Source organism: Cololabis saira, chromosome 20, assembly GCF_033807715.1.
Source record: "Cololabis saira isolate AMF1-May2022 chromosome 20, fColSai1.1, whole genome shotgun sequence".
NCBI classification, from domain to species: Eukaryota; Metazoa; Chordata; class Actinopteri; order Beloniformes; family Belonidae; genus Cololabis; species Cololabis saira.
In genome coordinates, this window is record NC_084606.1 from 1,583,903 (window position 1) to 1,603,457 (window position 19,555).

A 19,555-nucleotide genomic window follows, 5' to 3' on the forward strand; every position below is an offset into this window, starting at 1 on the left:
ACATGATTTTATGTCTTGTTTTTGTTGAATATTCCTCTATCCAGTCTTTAAATGTGTCTATATTAGACCCTGGTGTTCTGTATATACAACTCACAATGACATTTTTCTTTTTTTCCATACGTATTTCTATTGTAAGACATTCAAGTACATTATCTACCGCAGATGACATTTCTTCTACCACCTTATAATTATAAAAAAGGAAATGCCACCTCCACATAGCTGATGTGTCTCTAAAAACTTTTAAATCAGAAATCAAGCTTTTTTCACCCTAAATAACACGTTAAATTGTCCATCAGTGATGAGGACAGAAGTCCAAACACAGAACATCACTGGGGTTCATATCAGAGAGTTGGTTCCTCCCAGTCACATCCGTACACGTCTCACTGTCATTGTCTACGTGTGCACATAACTCCCCCAGCTGCGTCAAGGTACACACCTGGCCTGAGGCAGCTGCTCCCACGTTAAGGAATGCAGAGGCAACAAGGATATAAATTAAAACCGTATATAAACATATTAAAAAAGCCTTTGTAGCAGCTAATCAAACATGCAAGGTCCTGCTTTGACAAGGTCCAGTCGGTGTGTCCTTAAATAATGTGGCGGTTTTGAATAATGACCGGCTCTCAAGTGTGTCCTAAATAACTTGCACAACATTTCAGAAATTCTCAACGGATGACAGTCTTTCAGAACCAGAAACTGGTTTTTCAGCAGCTGACCTCTAAACTCTGCACATGAACATTAAAGCAGCTGTTTTCGACCTTATATTCTGAAAAACATCACTGGGGTTCATATCAGAGAGTTGGTTCCTCCCAGTCACACCCTTATAGGTCTCACTGTCATTGTCCACGTTTGCACATAAGTCCCCCAGCACAACAAGGGAGTCCCCAAAAGGGCCAGTCTCAAGCCACCATCCAAAGACTCCAAAAAGTCTCGGTACTCTGAAGTACTGTTTGGTTCCTAATCAACATGATAGTTAGGACAATTTATAAAAGTAAGTAATGATATTAATTTCAATTGTCATTTCTGTTTTACTCGGTAAACCATAATTAACTATGACCCAAGTGACTTACACAATGTTCCAGTGACAAGATGCAATCTAAAGAACGGCATGTACGGAATTCAAAAGCTGTCATTAAACCCATTCACATTACATACCTGGCCTGCGGCACCTGCTCCTACGTGTAGGAATGCAGCCGTAACAAGAATATCACTTTTCTAGCTGACGTGTCTCTGAAAATATTTAAATCAAGAATCAAGCTTTTTTCACCCTAAAAATCATGTTAAATTCAGAAACTGTTTGAACATCTTCTGTCTCCCAGGTTATCTAATCAAATCAAATCAAATCAAATCAAACTTTATATATAGAGCACTTTTCATACAAAAATTGCAATACAAAGTGCTTCACATAACACCCCCCCCCCCCCCCTCCCCGCACAAAACGAGATGCCAGAAGGCCATTCATCAGCAGAGGGCGGTTCCCACCTGGCAACTCCATAGGTCACTCAACCTCCTCGTCACTTCTTTAGGGCGTGGAAAGGAGCGCTGATCGACATAAAAACAGACAGGCAGAGACGGAGAGGCAGAGCGGCATCTTCCCTCAAGATACCAGCGGAAACATCTCTCCAACAGCTGCAAGATCATCTTCATCAGAGCTGCACTAGGTGAGGCTGCTGAAAGTTGACTTAAACAAGTTTGTGGGTTAAACTTCCTTAACATCCGCTCACTGGACAAATAAATCATTTTCTAACCAGGATCAGAGTTGAAAAAGTTTAAATCTGTCCTACAGGTCACATTTTTGTCCAATGAGTGCGTTTACATGGGAAGTTTAATTCCTCTTTAATTCAGAATTAAAATTAAATCTGATTTAAAATGAGTAAAATTTACCATGTAAACACCTAATTCTGAATGAAAATGGCCATTCCGAATTAAACTTAATTCCGAAGTAAGTAGCTGGTTTATTCTGATTTTAAATCTGAATAGAATAATTCTGCAATCATGTCTACACTCATTCCTCTGTAAATTAATTCCGGTCTTTCTTTCTGCTCGTTCCCTCGCCCGTCTGTCTCCATGACGCTTATATTCCACGCTGGGCTGGTTTTCCAAACAAAGTTTCAAGATGGCAGCACGCAGTAAACGCTGGTCAAGAGCAGAGACCATTTATTTAATAAATAGAAATCATTAAAAGAACAGATGGAAATAGGAAACATCAAAATTGTGAGCTTTTCAAAGTTGTAGCGGCTAAGTTAGTTTTTCGGAATTTGGAATTATTTAATTTGGAATAATTAATTCCGAATTAAAAAACATCATGTAACCGTGGCCAATGTGGTTTTTATGAAGAGCTACAATTAACTGATGTCGGTGTTCTTATTTCCTGCAGAATCAAGAGGTTCACCTTCATCGGCAACAAAGGTTTGTTTCACAGAAACATTAATGTCTTTTACAGTTTCTGAGTTCACAAAGTCAAGTCTTCACTGCTGTAACTGTCGTCTGTCTACTAATGATTTGCCAAAAGCAGTTAATGATGTTTGAGTGTGACGTTCAGATCAGAAACTGCAATTGATCGTGTTTCTTCTGGCTGCTGAACAATTCAGTATCTGACCATCACTGAGCTTCACTCTCCAACTGACAGAAAAATGCAGTGAGTTTGTTTTTTTCTTCCAACAGCTCTCTATCGGCTGATCCAACATGCTCCTTCCACTGTTCTACCTGAGCTTGCTCGTGGCCCTGACAGGTAAGTCAGACACTCGCTCACTGCTGGAGACAGAAATATCCAACACTTCCCTTCAGTAAAAGTCCTACAAGTCCTCCTTTAAAGCAACTATTCTTACATTGAGAAAGTCAACTTCTACTAAAGTTTGTCAGCATCCCACAGTAAATGTAGCTATTTCATATATTATCTATCATTGGTCCAGCGTTCTTAAAAGAGCCGGATGTGACTGTTGCAGCCAAATGTTTCTGATGTAGATGCATCCAGTACTCGAGTTGAGGGGGGATGAGGGGGGATGGCATCCCCCCCTGAAATAAAAACGGTCCAAATTATCCCCCCTGAAATAAAAACGGTCCAAATCATCCCCCCTGTAAAACTGCCATCCCTCCTTTCCATCCCTTATGTCATTTCATCAATTAATGTGGTTTTACTGCTATTTCAACATTTAGAGTCATCACCAGAAAAATAACACCAGAAAAATTACTTATTTGACAATTTTCACCTGTTTCAAGTACATTTTCACTTGAAATAAGTAGGACAAATCTGCCAATGGGACAAGATTTATCTTCTCATTACAAGCAATAAAATCTTGTTCCACATGCAGATTTTTCTACTTATTACAAGTGAAAATCTACTTGAAACAGGTGAAAATTGTTGTTTTTTCCAGTGATGAGTCTTGTTTTAAGTGTAATGAGATTTTTTTACTAAAATGAGACATTTTAACTAGAAATAAGACAAATATTCTTGTTAAGATTGTGAGTTTTTGCAGTGATCCATGTTACTTATCCTGTGAAGGACAGAGTCATATTGATAAGTTCAGAAAAGTGTTTTTTATTGTTGTGTTTTGATGTATTTGATGTAAGCCCAGTGGATATTTAAAGCTTACAGAAGGCTGCATTTAACTGCTGCTATGTCATTCCTGCAGTATTTCTGCAGCTGTTTTGGTCACTGCTATTATTTGTAGTATATTATATTATTTGTAATCAGCACAAATTATCTGTCCCCATATGATCAAATCCACCATCCCCCCTGATTTTATTTTACAACTCGAGTACTGGATGCATCAAACCTCTGGAGCCACTAGGGGGCGATACAGATACAAGACCAACCTCCATGTGCAGCTTTTGGAGAAGAAATAAAATGACTGTTCATTTCATGATATTTGAGCATTAAAGTCTTTCCCTGTGGAGAGCTTAACTTTTTACTCAGATATCTAACATCTGTCTTGTGATTCAAGAGTCTTTCTTTCAATTTATGTTAATAAAAATAGAATAATCTGAGTTTTTGTAATAAATACATATTCAGGGTTTGTTCAACATTCGCAAAGTTATGGCAATACATTTTAGTTTTTCGCAGGAATTTTCAAACATTTAAAAGACATTTTTATTGTAAAAGACCCAAGAAATTCAGAAAATTGTATTTCCGTTTCCTTCAAAAGGTTTTCCATTTCTAAAGTCAGATATTGAGGTTTTTCTTGTACCTTTGTGGTTGGTGTTGGTTCATAAATGTCTTCTTTTCTTCATGCAGTTCCACTTCATGTAACATCAACAGAATAAACGTGAAGGTTTACTCTGTTAGCTATAGTTTGAACTTTTCTCATGTTTAACTTGTTTCCATCTCATCCATCTGCCTGTCCTCGGATCATCTCAGCTTTGTTTCTGCAGCTTTACTTGTCGTCCTCAGACTCAGACCACTTCCTGTTTGTGTCTCCGTCTCTGCAGGTGCCCAATCACCTCCCGACGCGGGGGGTTCAGGTGCTCCTAAGTATTCTTCTCTGCCAGTTTCGCACGACATCAGCTCCTGTCCCATCACCTACTATGGCCTGAAATACACCTCTCTCACCGTGAGTAGGATGAAGATGATCTCGGCACTTTTTAATCTTCCACCTGCTGGCGTCCAGATTTAACAAGCAGATAACAGTGGGAATGTAAAGATCGTAACTGTTGCTAAGGAAACTAGTTCAAGTTACATCAGAACAATAAAAGTAGTTGTAGCACTTGTACTTAGAAAACTGCAAAAGAGTATAGGCTACTAAGACCTGGCTTCTCAGGAGCAAGAAAGAATATGGTTATAGTAAACAACTGACAATTTTATTGTAGTAACTAAACACACAAAATACAGTATATATATTATCACAATTACAGTGACTGGAAAATAAAATAGAGCTCTTTTCTTCAAAGATAAAATAAAATAAAGAATAATTCCGTTCTAACACTTGTTCAGTTCTTATTTTACTGGTAAGTGTTGTTTTGTGTTCCTTGTGCTGTTCCGTGTCTCATGTACACTCCCCGGGTAGGTGTAAGTGTAGGTGTATTTCCTTAGCTGGGATCAAGACGATCTCCCTGCCAATCCCTGCAGCAGCTGGCCAGTCTAAAAGAACAACGGTCTACACATGTTGTGCAGACAAAACAAATAAATATTACTTAAATCACTTAAGTGCATCTCAAATCATCAAAAATTCAATGTCAGGTTCAACTGTTGCATCAAGTTTACATTTTTAAACTTATACACATAATCTCCGCATGAAATTATTTAAAACATTTTTTTAGACATTCATTTTCTCAAGTCTTAACTCGTCATAAAACATGACAGCAGGGAATGTAAAGATCGTAACTGTTGCTGAGGAAACTAGTTCAAGTTACATCAGAACAATAAAAATAGTTCATACAGTAAATGCTGATTCATCAATTCTTTTGTAACATCGTGGATTCAGAGTTGAAACCGCGTCTCATTAGAGATTAAAGATGCTCAAACCGCCACGTGCACATGTTTCCACCCATGAAGGTCCTGCGATCACCACACATATATTCAACTCCACAAAACTACAAGCAACTCCCCTCACATCAGCCGGAGGCGTGGCCTTCAATTATCCACACGTTTGAAAGTACATTTATAACTTGCAGGACTGTTCCGTTTTGTGTGCAGCAGACATGGATCCAATTAGTCTCTGCAGGAAACTTTCAGACGAAACTTCTTGATTTGATTTGTGTCTTTGATTTTCAACAGGCGAGGCTCGACAGGCCCAATGGGCGCATAATGTTATGTTTCGACTTAGAGTGCAATGATTTCATTGAATTACCTGACAACACTGGAGGAGTTACTTTTCAAATTACACAACGTGATACTGAGCTTGAGGGAAAATTAAATGAATCGATATCCGATATGGATGAACAAATGACGTGCTCTGTGCAAATGACTGCTGCCAAGGGAGAAGGTTCGGTAAGTTTTGTTGTTTGGTTGTAACTTTTATCACACTTATTAAGTATTTTTAGTTTCCACTGTTTAATATTTTAAAAAAGCTAAAAAGAAGAAACTGTGACTGCTTCCTGAAACACTTCAGATCAAACTCTCTCTTCACTCGTTTCAGGTAACTGTGTTTCTTGTGCAATACGAGACCCGAGCAGTTCTGGGAATTCAGAACGATTTGACCTCTGATGGTCAATATGTGAGTTGTGTGAATAAGCAGTTTCAGTCTTTCAAAATGATGCAATGACGAACATGTGAATATTTAAGTCTAATCCAAAGTTGACTCTTTAGATTAGACTCTTTAGATTTATTTGGTCTTCTTTACACTGCAGTTAACAGGAGATCATAACAATTTACTTTCTGAATGTAATTAAAACTTTTGTCTCTTCTCATCTTCATTTGTCTCCAATCTGTTGATTCAGCTTCATGGTTGTGATTAATTGATTGTGTTTGTTCCCGTTTAGAAAATTAATGCTTATATCTCCAACGCTCTGGAGAAATATACTACCATTGGTAAAGGTGCCACCAACTTCAGAATCCTCACTGGATGCAGAATGGAGAATGGTAAATGTTGGCTCAAAATAACATTTAAGGGTTCCGTGAGTCAGATATTTAATATTTTTGGTTAGTTTGTGTTTTCATCTTTTTTAAATTAATACAAACTTTTCTCCTCAGGTGTTTATCTCATGGCTGGAGAGGATGAGTACGATCTAGAGTGTGGATATTACACTTGCAGTGTTGACAGCGTCTTATCAGTTAAAGGTTGTCCTGCAAATAAACATTGTGATATTGATCTCACGTAAGTATTCTGACTGTGAACTAAAATCAAATGTTATTGAGCAGAGATTCAGTGAGCATCGTAGTCTCTTTAGAAGACACTATTGTGGTGAAGCAGCAGCAGATGGAGGTGTTAGTTGATCTCATCAGTGAGTTCCACCTCTGAAGAGATGGAGATCAGTACACAGAGAAGATAAATTATTCTCACAAGTGCCTTCAATAAATACTTGTATGAATTAGGAACAAATAAAGTACGTTCTGCTTATATAAAGCTGCTGATGGTCCCTGTTTTCAGGGAGGTAGAACCTCCTGGTGGACACGTTCCTCAACAGCAGCTCCTGATGTTTGTGCTCCTTCTCCATCAGGTGCATCCCGTACAGGATCTGCACGTTGACCGGACCCACTGTGATCAACGTCGACGGCGACGTCACCTCTGTGGAGGATCGCTGCACGTACACTCTGATGTCAGATGGAGTTGAATTCTCAGAATTTGAAGTTCTGGCCAGCTACAAGGACCGACGTCTCGCAGATGTGAGCTTTCTGGACAGTGTGACACTGAAAAACAATGGTGTTGAGGTTCTCCTGGAACAAGGTGGGACAGTCAAGGTAAGCTGTCTTCCAGCACAGTCCTGGATCCGGAGCGGGGTTTTATCAGAAATCCTCCTCAAGTTCTCTGCTCCCATGCATCCACACGGTCACATTAAGTACACATTTGTGAACTCATTTGTGTCCTTCACCTTTCACCTCCACTGTGATGCAGGTGGACGATGTGGTGACGTCTCTCAGCAGCCCTTTCTCGGTTAATAGTGGGTTTGATCTCCGCAAGACCCAAGCTGGAGTCTTTGCCAAACTGAAACTGAACGATTCGGTAGAAGTGACTCTGTTCTTTGATGGAAACACTGCGCAGCTGCAAACTACAGGTATCAAGTTAAACGTGTCATTCAGGACACATGGTTTACTTTAGTGAGTCTGAATGTTCCTGCTCTTCTCACACGTTCTTTCCTGAACTATTTCAGGAGGAGATTATCATCCACCAGGTGGTTTGTGTGGAGACGACGACAAAGCATCTTCAACCAACAAGACCGAGGGCAGCAGGTACCATGTCCCTCTGAGCGACTCTGACGCTGTCTGATCAATGATTCGCAGAAAAACAGTGTGTGTGGTATGAAAACAACCAGAACTGAGGCGGTCCCGATTTCAGTTTAGTTTAGTTTAGTTGCACATAAAACAGAACCCGTATAAACAGTAAAAACAATGGTCAAATAAAGCATTTGTGCAGGAAAGGTGGAAGCCAAAAAGGCTCATGAAAATGCCTCCCCTTTATAAAACAAACAGCAACAGTAGTAGTAGTAATAGTAATAGTAGTAGTAGTCAGTACTCAAATTGAGGGGGGATGAGGGGGGATGGCATCCCCCCCTGAAATAAAAACGGTCCAAATCATCCCCCCTGAAATAAAAACGGTCCAAATCATCCCCCCCTGAAATAAAAACGGTCCAAATCATCCCCCCTGAAATAAAAACGGTCCAAATCATCCCCCCCTGAAATAAAAACGGTCCAAATCATCCCCCCTGAAATAAAAACGGTCCAAATCATCCCCCCTGAAATAAAAACGGTCCAAATCATCCCCCCCTGAAATAAAAACGGTCCAAATCATCCCCCCTGAAATAAAAACGGTCCAAATCATCCCTGAAATAAAAACGGTCCAAATCATCCCCCCTGAAATAAAAACGGTCCAAATCATCCCCCCTGAAATAAAAACGGTCCAAATCATCCCCCCTGAAATAAAAACGGTCCAAATCATCCCCCCTGTAAAACTGCCATCCCCCCTTTCCATCCCTTATGTCATTTCATCAATGAATGTGGTTTTAATGCTATTTCAACATTTAGAGTCATCACCAGAAAAATAACACCAGAAAAATAACTTATTTGACCATTTTCACCTGTTTCAAGTACATTTTCACTTGAAATAAGTAGAACAATTTGGGACAAGATTTATCTTCTTATTACAAGAAAAAAAATATTGTTCCACATGCAGATTTTTCTACTTATTCTAAGTGAAAATCTACTTGAAACAGGTGAAAATTGTTGTTTTTTCCAGTGATGAGTCTTGTTTTAAGTGTAATGAGATTTTTTTACTAAAATGAGACATTTTAACTAGAAATAAGACAAATATTCTTGTTAAGATTGTGAGTTTTTGCAGTGATCCATGTTACTTATCCTGTGAAGGACAGAGTCATATTGATAAGTTCAGAAAAGTGTTTTTTATTGTTGTGTTTTGATGTATTTGATGTAAGCCCAGTGGATATTTAAAGCTTACAGAAGGCTGCATTTAACTGCTGCTATGTCATTCCTGCAGTATTTCTGCAGGTGTTTTGGTCACTGCTATTATTTGTAATATATTAAATTATTTGTAATCAGCACAAATTATCTGTCCCCATTTGATAAAATCCACCATCCCCCTGATTTTATTTTACAACTCGAGTACGGGTAGTAGCAGTAGTAGTAGTAATAGTAGTAGTAATAGTAGTAGTAGTAGTAGTAGCAGCAGTAGTAGTAGTAGTAGTAGTAGTAGCAGTAGCAGTAGTAGTAGTATTAGTATTAGTAGTAATAGTAGTAGTAGTAATAGTAGTAGTAGTAGAAGTATTAGTAGTAGCAGTAGCAGTAGCAGTAGTAGTAGTAGTAGCAGTAGCAGTAGTAGTAGTATTAGTATTAGTAGTAATAGTAGTAGTAGTAGTAGTAGTAGTAGTAGTAGTAGTAGCAGTAGCAGTAGCAGTAGTAGTAGTAGTATTAGTATTAGTAGTAGCAGTAGCAGTAGCAGTAGCAGTAGCAGTAGCAGTAGTAGTAGTAGTAGTAGTAGTATTAGTATTAGTAGTAGTAGCAGTAGCAGTAGTAGTAGTAGTAGTAGTAGTAGTATTAGTATTAGTAGTAGTAGCAGTAGTAGTAGTAGTAGTAGTAGTAGTAGTAGTAGCAGTAGCAGTAGTAGTAGTATTAGTATTAGTAGTAGTAGCAGTAGTAGTAGTAGTAGCAGTAGTAGTAGTAGTAGTAGTAGTAGTAATAGTAGTAGTAGTAGAAGTATTAGTAGTAGCAGTAGCAGTAGCAGTAGTAGTAGTAGTAGCAGTAGCAGTAGTAGTAGTATTAGTATTAGTAGTAATAGTAGTAGTAGTAGTAGTAGTAGTAGTAGTAGTAGTAGCAGTAGCAGTAGCAGTAGTAGTAGTAGTATTAGTATTAGTAGTAGCAGTAGCAGTAGCAGTAGCAGTAGCAGTAGCAGTAGCAGTAGTAGTAGTAGTAGTAGTAGTATTAGTATTAGTAGTAGTAGCAGTAGCAGTAGTAGTAGTAGTAGTAGTAGTAGTATTAGTATTAGTAGTAGTAGCAGTAGTAATAATAGTAGTATTAGTATTAGTAACAGCTGACTTCAAAGCAAAAACACAATATAGAAATGCATAATATAAAACAGAAAAAGACAATTTAGCATGAAAAAGAAAAATAATACTGAATTATTGAAAGATAGGAAAAATGAAGAAGATGTAGGTTAATTGCATGAAAAAAGTACAATTTAACAACTCCAGAAGTGTTTCTGATCTGAACTAAAGAATGATTTTTTTCAAGTTTTTTTTTTTAACAAAGTCAGTGAAGATATTGATTTTAGTGATGTAGGTAAATTGTTCCATAGATGGTCCTCTGTATTTTAAAGTCCGGCATAAAGGAAGGTGAAAGTCCTGTGAGTGTCGTGTCTGACATGAATGGATGTCTGAGGAAAACTTACAAAAATGTCCTGGTGTTTGTCGCCCCCTAGCTGTCATATTATGGCCAAAAGATCCAATGACCCGACAGACAACTGTGAGGAGATGAAGGAACGGTGAGCAGATTCTTCCAGACAAGGGGACACTCGGTCTATGTGGAGATCTGATCTACATTTCCTATTAATCACCGGTTGGGTCTTGTGACATCCGATGGAAGATAAACCTCACATTCTGTCTCGTCTTCTCTGTTGGAGCAGCTGCGACATCCTGACGAAGGAACCCTTCACCTCCTGTAACGCCGCCGTCACCCCAGACCCCTACATAGCTGCCTGCAAGGAAACCATGTGTTACTATCCTGATGAGGACGGCGTCATGTGTCAGTACCTGGAGGCCTACGCCAGAGCCTGCAGCCTGGCTGAGATCGAACTGGGGGAATGGAGGTCCGACAAGCAGTGCTGTAAGACTCAGCCTTCTGCATCAAAACTCATATCCGTCTTTTCCCTTTTATTATGGGCATGCCACTATTGCAATCGTCCAGGGCAATGTTGCTAGCATTTTGCTAACAAGCTAAAGTCGCACAAGTCCCACTGCTCATCAGCGGGTGAACAGCATGACCCCGCTCTGATGTGGAAAAAAAAAATCCCCAAAAAATAAAACATGAAAATGAAGGCGATATAATAGTATACAGAAAAGGTTGCCCTTTTCTTCTTCTTGTTATTCCGCACGCTTTTTTCGTCTGTTAATGCGGCCCGAACCGCAACGTGCACCCACGCATGCCCTACATCATTGGATGAGTCTCCATCGTGCCTCGATGGGCTTTACTTTTGTCAGTCAAAAGTGTTACCGTGGCAACGCTAGATGCCAAAAAACAAAAAAAAAATGGCGAAAATTTGGACACTTACTGCTCGGCGGAACTTTATCTGTGTTTATTTAGAAACACTCGACCCAATTGGCTCTAACGGATCGTACAACCTCATCATGCTAATTATTACGTTTTTTGCGATATTTAACGTTCTATTTTTTCTTATTTTCATTTTTCTATTTAAATTTAAATTTTAGTTTGGACTTGGACGCTTGTTGCTAGGCAACGGTTTATTGTACAGACATCATTACGACATCGAAAAACCTGGGAGGCGTTGTACTAAAACATATTTCATTCACAGTTTTTGAGATATTTAACTTCTCTAATTTTTAAGCTAACGGAAATTTGGACGCTTATCTGACTCGGCCAGAACCACCTCCGACACAACCAGAACCACCTTAAACACAACCAAAACCACCATAAACACAACCACTACAGCCCCAAACCAAAGCAGCGAGAGGGGACGAATGGGCAGTAGGGCATGCCCATATCAAAATTTCCTGAAATTTTGTAGTTCATGTTATAATTAGTAACGTGCATGTGTTTGAACTAACTTTGTGCCCCCCCTGCAGCTACGCCTCAGATCTCTTGTGAAGACAATCCCTGCAGTGATCATGAGTTCTGTGGACTGGTCAGCGGTATCCCCACCTGCCTCTGTAGAAGCATTTTTGCCTCCAAATACAGACAATCAAGCAACAAACTGGGTAATGCAGCTTTTATAACGACCAAACAGGAGCGAGGGATTGGAGAACAACATTTAACTGTTCTTTTAACACAATATTCTCATGTTCAGGTGATGCGACGATCTGCACAGGTGAATCTGCTTCACTCACTCTGGTGGGTTGTCTCCTGGCGGAGAAAGGTCTCGACTACTCCGTCTTTCACCTCAACAACCCGGAGTGCACTGGTGACATGGACGAGGACAGCCACATGGTGACCTTCAGCTTCGACAACGACAACTGCGGGACGGAGGTGGAGGTGGGTTCCCTCTCCACAGTCTCCTCCAGCCACAGCTGGGCTGCTTCTCTGGCTCCTCCACTTTAGGATCTACAGATGTTTGCAGTCATGTTGGTTGTCTGCTCAACACATTTAGGGACCTGTACAACTTTAACATTCAAGCTGAGCTACAAAAATAAACCCAGATACAGTAACTGACATAAATCCTGCTGACGCTAGCTACGCTAGCACAACAATGTACGAGGGCCTTTTGAGATAAAAACAAAGTGTGGTTGAAAAACATTCTGGATTTATGAAGAAGAAAACACTCTTAGATCATAAACAGACGACACATCTGAGGAATAATTTAGGTATTTCAAAGTGCAGTTCTCTAATGTTTGCATTTAGGTGTCTATAAATAAACCAGGTTGTTATTTTTGCTAAATACTGAATATTTAAATGAAAGGGGAGCTCCGGGGCCCTCTAGTGGCTGCAGGTGGCTTCTACATCTGTGTCGTCACATACAGGTAGAAGCGGCTCCGAGTTCATGACAGACTGTTAACAGATAGATTAACCGCAACATGACGGAGGTGGAAACATAAATGAGCCGCTTCACTCAAACATCTGAATGTGATCCTGCAGAAAGAAGAAGGCAAAGTGTCGTACAAGAACACCATCCAATCCACGTCCAGCTCCTCCTCCAATGTCATCACTCGCCACAACGAGGTCAATATTGACTTCTCCTGCGTCCACGTTGAACCAGACGTCAAGACTATGAGCTTCACAATCAAGGACAGGTGTGTCCCGGCTGCCGGTTGGGTTCTACTTCTGTTGTCGGCTGGTTTGTGAGGCCGACGGGCTGACGTTGTGCTTGTGTTTGCTCTGCAGCTCCGTCTCCCAGGAGGTCACATCCGGTACTTTTAGTTACAAGGTGACGATGAACGCCTACACGGACGCTGACCACACACAAGCTGTGGACTCCGAGGTGCTGCTGGACCAGACGATCTGGGTGAAGCTGACGAGCGACGGGCTGGATGAAAACTTGGTCGTCATGGAGATCGACTCCTGCTGGGCCACCGGCCAGGAAGAGTCCGACAGTGACGTGAAATACGACCTGATCAAGGATGGGTGAGTGGTGTTCTGAAGAGGCAGCTGCTGCGCTGAGACTCCCCGGGGCGGATTCATGGACCATCTTTCTGCTGGCTGTCGGCCACTGCTGACCAAAGGGTGTTTTTCTTGTTTTTGGACAGCTGTGCAAACAAAGCCGACAAGACGGTGCAGGTGGAGGGAAACGGAGAAGGAACCTCCAGCTCTTTCTCTTTCAGCATGTTTGAGTTCACGGCCAGCTCCACTGACGTCTACCTGCACTGCCAAATCCACCTGTGCGTCAAAGACGACACCGACAGCGACAAATGCCTGCCGGTACGCCTCACTGCAAAGCTTCTAAACTTGGTCAAGTTTTGCTGTCGGCAGCTTCACTCCAAATAAAAGAACCCATGTTTGTCGTCTAAAGTCTCTCCATCTCTAACTTCCAGGATTGTTCTGAGAAAGATGATAAGAAAAGAAAGCGCAGATCTGCCTTGTCCAGATCCAGATACGGCAGGTCAGCTGGCAGAGCTGTGGCTCCCGCCTTCATCAGCATGGCATGGACTAAATAGGTGAGTCTCTGCCGGTGGTGACATCGTTGTGCAACTTGTAATGACGTTTATTTGTTTTGTGTGCTGACTTTCAGTGGTGTTTGTGTTTCAAGAAGACCAGACTGGCCTGAGCTATAAAATCAGACAAAAGCATGCGTGGTTCAGATAAGATGATTGTAATCATTATTGCAGCCGGACAGTCGCAGATCAGGGACAACAAAAGCTCCCAGTCTCAGAAAAGGGAGCTGAGTGATTGGAAAGAAGCCAGAGATGTGAAGAAGACCGGAGGGTTTGTAGAAGAGACACGAGTCACATTTTCATCCTGTCATTTAATTCTGTCTTCACAGGTGGTTACCACGGTGATACGGACTGACTGACAGGCTGCCGACCCCCGTCTGGATCCCCGACTCGTGTCTGGTCCTGATCCTGATCACGGACGTGTGAAAGGAAGAGCTCAGATCCTGCTGCTGCCGTGAAGTTTTGTTAACTCGTAAAGCAACAAAAAGCAGCAACGAAAGACACAGAATTATGAGAACAGGACCAAACTGTCATCAGACACATGTCACAGACCCTCTTTTATCTCTTTTAGTCGTAATTGGTGAAGGGAAGTGTGTTACATTTGATTTAAACCAAATCTACATTCTAACATCCAGGTAGAATCAGATATTAATCAGATATGAGATTGATTATCATGTCCTATTAACCAATACCTTCATATTAATCAGCTTTTAGAAAGGGGTTGTTCAGGGTGAAACTATTAAAAAGGGTAGTAATACAAGTTCTTCTTACTTTTAGGACACTTTAAAGTAAACACAGACCAGTTCATTATAGTCTAATTAAGAAACAGATATTAATCTGATATGAGATTGATTATCATATCTTATTAATCAATACCTTCATATTAATCAGCTTTTAGAAAGGTGTTGTTCAGGGTGAAACTATTAAAAAGGGTAGTAAAAGAAGTTCTTCCAAGTTTTAAGACACTTTACAGTAAACACAGACCAGTTCATTATAGTCTAATTAAGTACAGATCAATTCATTCCAACAGACTGAACCACAAACTGTAGAAGTGAGTGTTCTGATGTCCAGGGACAGAGATACTCGCTGCATGAACCGCAAAACTGTCAGCTTCTTAAGGTGGACAGACTTTTAGACCAGAAAGATTTAGTGGGGTGTCGTCTGCATAAAAGGACATTCATCATTTGTGACATACATTTTCTGCTCAGCAAGACTTTAATCTGCAGCCGTGCAGCGATCATTGAATGATTCATCTGGAACACAAGTTCAGTCCTTCTTCTCAGAAAGATTCTCAGAGAAACTTCAAGGTGCTTTTTTAGCAGTAGTTTACATATTCTGGTGTTTTGAAACAGGAGCCTCTGTTACAGTTCAGTTGAAGCTGAAACATGTCACTGTTTCTTCACGCTTTTACTTTTCTTTATCATTTTTATTGTTTGTTCTGTATCCAAAGACCAAAAAAAGAAATAAAAAGGTGGTGGTAAAATTCAAAGAGTTTTGCTCCTTCTTGTGTTGCCTCTCACATGTGTTCTGTTTTTGTTTTTACATTTTATAAATGTATCATGGAAACGAATCGCTCCAGAGCTAAATATATAAAAGGTCCCATCCGACTGAATCAAAAGCCTTCTCCGCATCTAATCTAATATTATTACTTCTAACCGTTTTCTGGTTGTAGAAGAGAAGTGGAAATGGAGGAGCATGTGAAAGTTGTCGGTCCAGTGAACGGGGAATTTACATTTCTAAAATGCTCCAACGGCAGCATTGGTGAAGGCAGACTGATATAAGTTCTTTGTGGAAATCAGAACGAGAATCAGAAAGAATTTTATTGCCAAGTAGTTGAACACACACAAGTAATTTGTTGTGGTGATTGGTGCAATACAAAAGAACAAATTATATTAAAAGAAAAAATGTACAACATGTTGGTTTTAAAGTGCCGGAGTAACGAGTCTGTAGGACTCATTACTAAGGACTTTGCTTCCCACCGAAGCAGCTCAAGTTTAGCTACATAAACGCAGAGCACCCGGGCGCCAGTGCCATAGACATGTATCCATATCCTCCCATGGAGCTGCTGCAGGGGATTCTGGGTAAAACCATAGACATGTCTCCTCCTCCTCCCATGGAGCTGCTGCAGGGGATTCTGGGTAAAACCATAGACATGTCTCCTCCTCCTCCCATGGAGCTGCTGCAGGGGATTCTGGGTAAAACCATAGATATGTCTCCTCCTCCTCCCATGGAGTTGCTGCAGGGGATTCTGGGTAAAACCATAGACATGTCTCCTCCTCCTCCCATGGAGCTGCTGCAGGGGATTCTGGGTAAAACCATAGACATGTCTCCTCTTCCTTCATGGAGCTGCTGCAGGGGATTCTGGGTAAAACCATATACATGTATCCTTGTCATTACCTGATGTGAGTCGCTACCCGATTTGAGTCACACATGCGCAGTCGCGTCCAACATCGTCGGCCATCTTGGAAAGCAACGTACGGCAACACCACTTGGACAAACTACAGTTACGTCACCAGACTTGATAGACAAGATCTAAACACACACTTGTTTTGATATACACTACTCACAATAAGTTAGGGATATTATTATTAGGGCCCGAGCACTGAAGGCGCGAGGACCCTATTGTATCTGTGATGTTTATTATTCTTATTAGGGCCCGAGCCCTGAAAGTGCATAAATTGCACCCTTCATCTGATTGGTTCAGACAGAAAAAACTTTGTGCATCAAGCCCCACGATACGGTTTGACGTACATGCACGAAAATCGGTACACACCTGTATCATGTCGCAACTTAAAGAAAAGTCTCTTGGCGCCATGGCCGAAACCGAACAGGAAGGAATTTATGCCATTCCTTCGGCAGTTAATACAGCCCGAACCGTAACGTGCACCCAGGTGTGTTATACATCAAAATGTGCGTCTCCATTTTGCTAATACGCGCATTACTTTTCTTTTTCAAAAGTGTTACCGTGGCGACGCTAGACGCCAAAAAGCACGCCCCCCTTCATCTGATTGATCCATATTTGATAGTTCCCCAAAAGTCCCCAAATTTTGCATGCAAGGCAGGCCTGGCGATAAATTTGATATTTCATGGTTTGCATTAATGGGTGTGGCCTAACGGCTCAACATCGCCCCCCGGAAAACTTTGTGCCTCAAGCACCACAATACGGTTTGACGTACATGAATGAAAATCGGTACCCACCTGTATCATTTCGCAACTTAAAGAAAAGTCTCTTGGTGCCATGGCCGAAACCCAACAGGAAGTCAGCCATTTTGAATTAATCGTGTAATTTTGGCGCAAATTATGCCATTCCTTTGGCAATTAATACGGCCCGAATCGTAACGTGCACCCAGGTGTGTTATACATCAAAATGTGCGTCTGTATCTTGCAACTACGAGCATTACTTTTCTCTTTCAAAAGTGTTACCGTGGCGATGCTAGACGCCAAAAAGCGCGCCCCCTCTTCATCTGATTGGTCCATATTATATATTTGATAGTTCTCCAAAAGTCACCAAATTTTGCACCAAGCCAGGCCCGGCGATAAATTTGATATTTCATGGTTTACATTAATGGGCGTGGCCTAACGGCTGAACAGCGCCCTCTAGAAAACTTTTCTCTGCCATAATTTTTGAATGGTTTGACATAAAGACTCGTGGGTGGTGTCATCGGACATGGTTTTGAGTCCTTGGCCATAATTGGTGCAAATTAGCCCCGCCCCTTCTTCTGATTGGTTGTCCCATTTTTCTGCTTTAACTTTTGAATGGTTTGACATAGAAAGTCGTGGGTGGTGTCATTTCTGATATGCTTATGGGGGCGGTGGCCATGAGTGCGAGGGCCCGTTAATCGCTGCTTGCAGCTTTAATTAGGGCCCGAGCACTGAAAGTGCGAGGACCCTATTGTATCTATGATGTTTATTATTATTATTATTAGGGACCGAGCACCAGCAAGGCTTGTGCGAAGCCCTATTGAAATCGTAAAGATTATTATTAGGGACCGAGCACCAGCAAGGCTTGTGCGAAGCCCTATTGAAATCGTAAAGATTATTAGTGCCACGGCTGCACGACTCCTCCATAGCTCCGCAATGGAGGAGGAGTGCCTTGTGCGCCTTAATCGGGAATCGATGGGTATGACTTTTATTAGCGATTGGCGCGCTTTTTGCCCCATCCGGAATGCATTACGAGAACTTTGGGGCCTCACCACTCGCAAACCGTTGCTTGAAAAATTCTGAACCGATTTAGAAAGTTGTAGGCCCTGAATTTAACTACAGTCCTGTGGATTTTCAGAGCGATGGCACAAATAGTTTTTGCACAAAGTGCAAAAACATTTCCAAATTTCCAAACTAATGGGGAGATCATTTTCCCATGTATTTCTATGGCGCCATTCAAAGCGGATGGGAAAATGTTGAGAAAAAAGACAAAATTCACCTTTTTTCTGAGTCACGTATCTTTGTCATACTTGCACGTAGAAACATCATTCAAACTTCAAAACGGAGGAAAACTTTTCTTCTCTCTCCAAACTGTTTTTTCCTAAAATGTACACTTTTCAAGATATGAGCCCTCAAGCGAGGACTGGAAATCACTTTTTTGTCAAATTTACAGTGCGACTTTCAGAAGCTAGAGTGTAGTTAGACTGAAAAAAAAACATGATTTTTTATTTGTAACTCGAGCTCACGGCCAAACCGTAAAAGGTAAACAGATAATTTTTGGTCAGAATATAGACATAGGTGTTGGGATGACCGGCGGGGTATGCACAAATTTTAAATTGGAGGACTAACAGCCATGCCACTTCCTGCCTCAGTCTCCATTGACTGCAATGTAAAAAAAACTTTTCTTCAAAAAAACTTTGTTTTCAAACTGCCATTACTCAGACATTTTAAGGAATATCTGAATAAAAATAAGATTGTCAGAGTCTGCCGGGTTCTCTGTCTCTCACAATGTCTTTATTTTTCTGCTAGGAGCTACGGTTTTCTCACAAATCTGAGTTCTTTGACAACTTTTCACAAGGCAAAACTCTAGGGTTTTCTCACGGCGAACTTTCCTCAGGTTCGACGTTCTTGTTACCGGTGCAACCAGAGCACAGCTGCTGAGTGATTAGACTGAGCATGACTGGTCACATGACCCAGTCAGTAACTATATATATATAAATATATACATTTGTATATTATATATACAAATTAGCCCCGCCCCTTATTCTGATTGGCCGATATGTTATAGTCCAATATCTTTTGAATGGTTTGACATAAAGAGTCATGGGTGGTGTCATGGGACTCAGTATCGAGTCCTTGACCCTCATTGGTGCAAATTAGCCCCGCCCCTTCTTCTGATTGGCCGATATGTTATAGTCCAATATCTTTTGAATGGTTTGACATAAAGAGTCATGGGTGGTGTCATTGGACTCTGTATAGAGTCCTTGACCTTCATTGGTGCAAATTAGCCCCGCCCGTTCTTCTGATTGGCCAATATGTTATATTCCAATATCTTTTGAACGGTTTGACATACAGAGTCATGGGTGGTGTCATTGGACTCAGTATCGAGTCCTTGACCTTAATTGGTGCAAAGTAGCCCCGCAATCATCCGGCAGTAGTCCCGTGGCACTTCAAAATTTCCCGGGAATTTTGTCTAGTTAGTGCCACGGCTGCG

The 19,555-nt window shown here is 41.0% G+C and overlaps 2 protein-coding genes across 3 annotated transcripts in view; both read left to right on the forward strand.

The window, feature by feature from the left end:
- LOC133420688 (uncharacterized) overlaps positions 1-6,789 on the forward strand; it is a 29,566-nt gene extending 22,777 nt beyond the window's left edge. Inside the window, exons 1-8 of one of the 2 annotated variants that reach the window (XM_061710452.1) lie at positions 1,560-1,658; positions 2,375-2,406; positions 2,662-2,728; positions 4,426-4,547; positions 5,711-5,923; positions 6,072-6,149; positions 6,415-6,514; positions 6,626-6,789. In XM_061710452.1, coding sequence (XP_061566436.1) covers positions 2,683-2,728; positions 4,426-4,547; positions 5,711-5,923; positions 6,072-6,149; positions 6,415-6,514; positions 6,626-6,753 — 687 coding nt within the window. In that variant the 5' untranslated portion in view covers positions 1,560-1,658; positions 2,375-2,406; positions 2,662-2,682 and the 3' untranslated portion in view covers positions 6,754-6,789. Of the gene's footprint in view, positions 1-1,523; positions 1,659-2,374; positions 2,407-2,661; positions 2,729-4,425; positions 4,548-5,710; positions 5,924-6,071; positions 6,150-6,414; positions 6,515-6,625 lie in introns of those variants that run through there. The other variant, XR_009770614.1, reaches the window with a different exon arrangement.
- A 293-nt stretch (positions 6,790-7,082) lies between these two features.
- On the forward strand, positions 7,083-15,409 carry LOC133420687 (alpha-tectorin-like). Its single transcript, XM_061710451.1, has 12 exons — positions 7,083-7,333; positions 7,488-7,647; positions 7,744-7,822; positions 10,521-10,583; positions 10,725-10,924; positions 11,902-12,033; positions 12,123-12,307; positions 12,908-13,062; positions 13,154-13,393; positions 13,516-13,687; positions 13,801-13,923; positions 14,250-15,409. Exons 1-11 carry the CDS (start codon positions 7,190-7,192, stop codon positions 13,921-13,923), a joined length of 1,653 nt encoding a protein of 550 aa, XP_061566435.1. The 5' UTR covers positions 7,083-7,189; the 3' UTR covers positions 14,250-15,409.
- Positions 15,410-19,555: the final 4,146 nt, after the last annotated feature.

What these genes read in the sequence shown, in the direction of transcription:
- LOC133420687 (XM_061710451.1), top strand. Translation starts at nt 7,190, where the DNA reads ATGTCAGATGGAGTTGAATTCTCAGAATTTGAAGTTCTGGCCAGCTAC. An exon ending in TGCGCAGCTGCAAACTACAG is followed by an intron (nt 7,648 to 7,743) that starts GTATCAAGTTAA and finishes GAACTATTTCAG; the next exon opens with GAGGAGATTATCATCCACCA. An exon ending in TACGACCTGATCAAGGATGG is followed by an intron (nt 13,394 to 13,515) that starts GTGAGTGGTGTT and finishes GTTTTTGGACAG; the next exon opens with CTGTGCAAACAAAGCCGACA.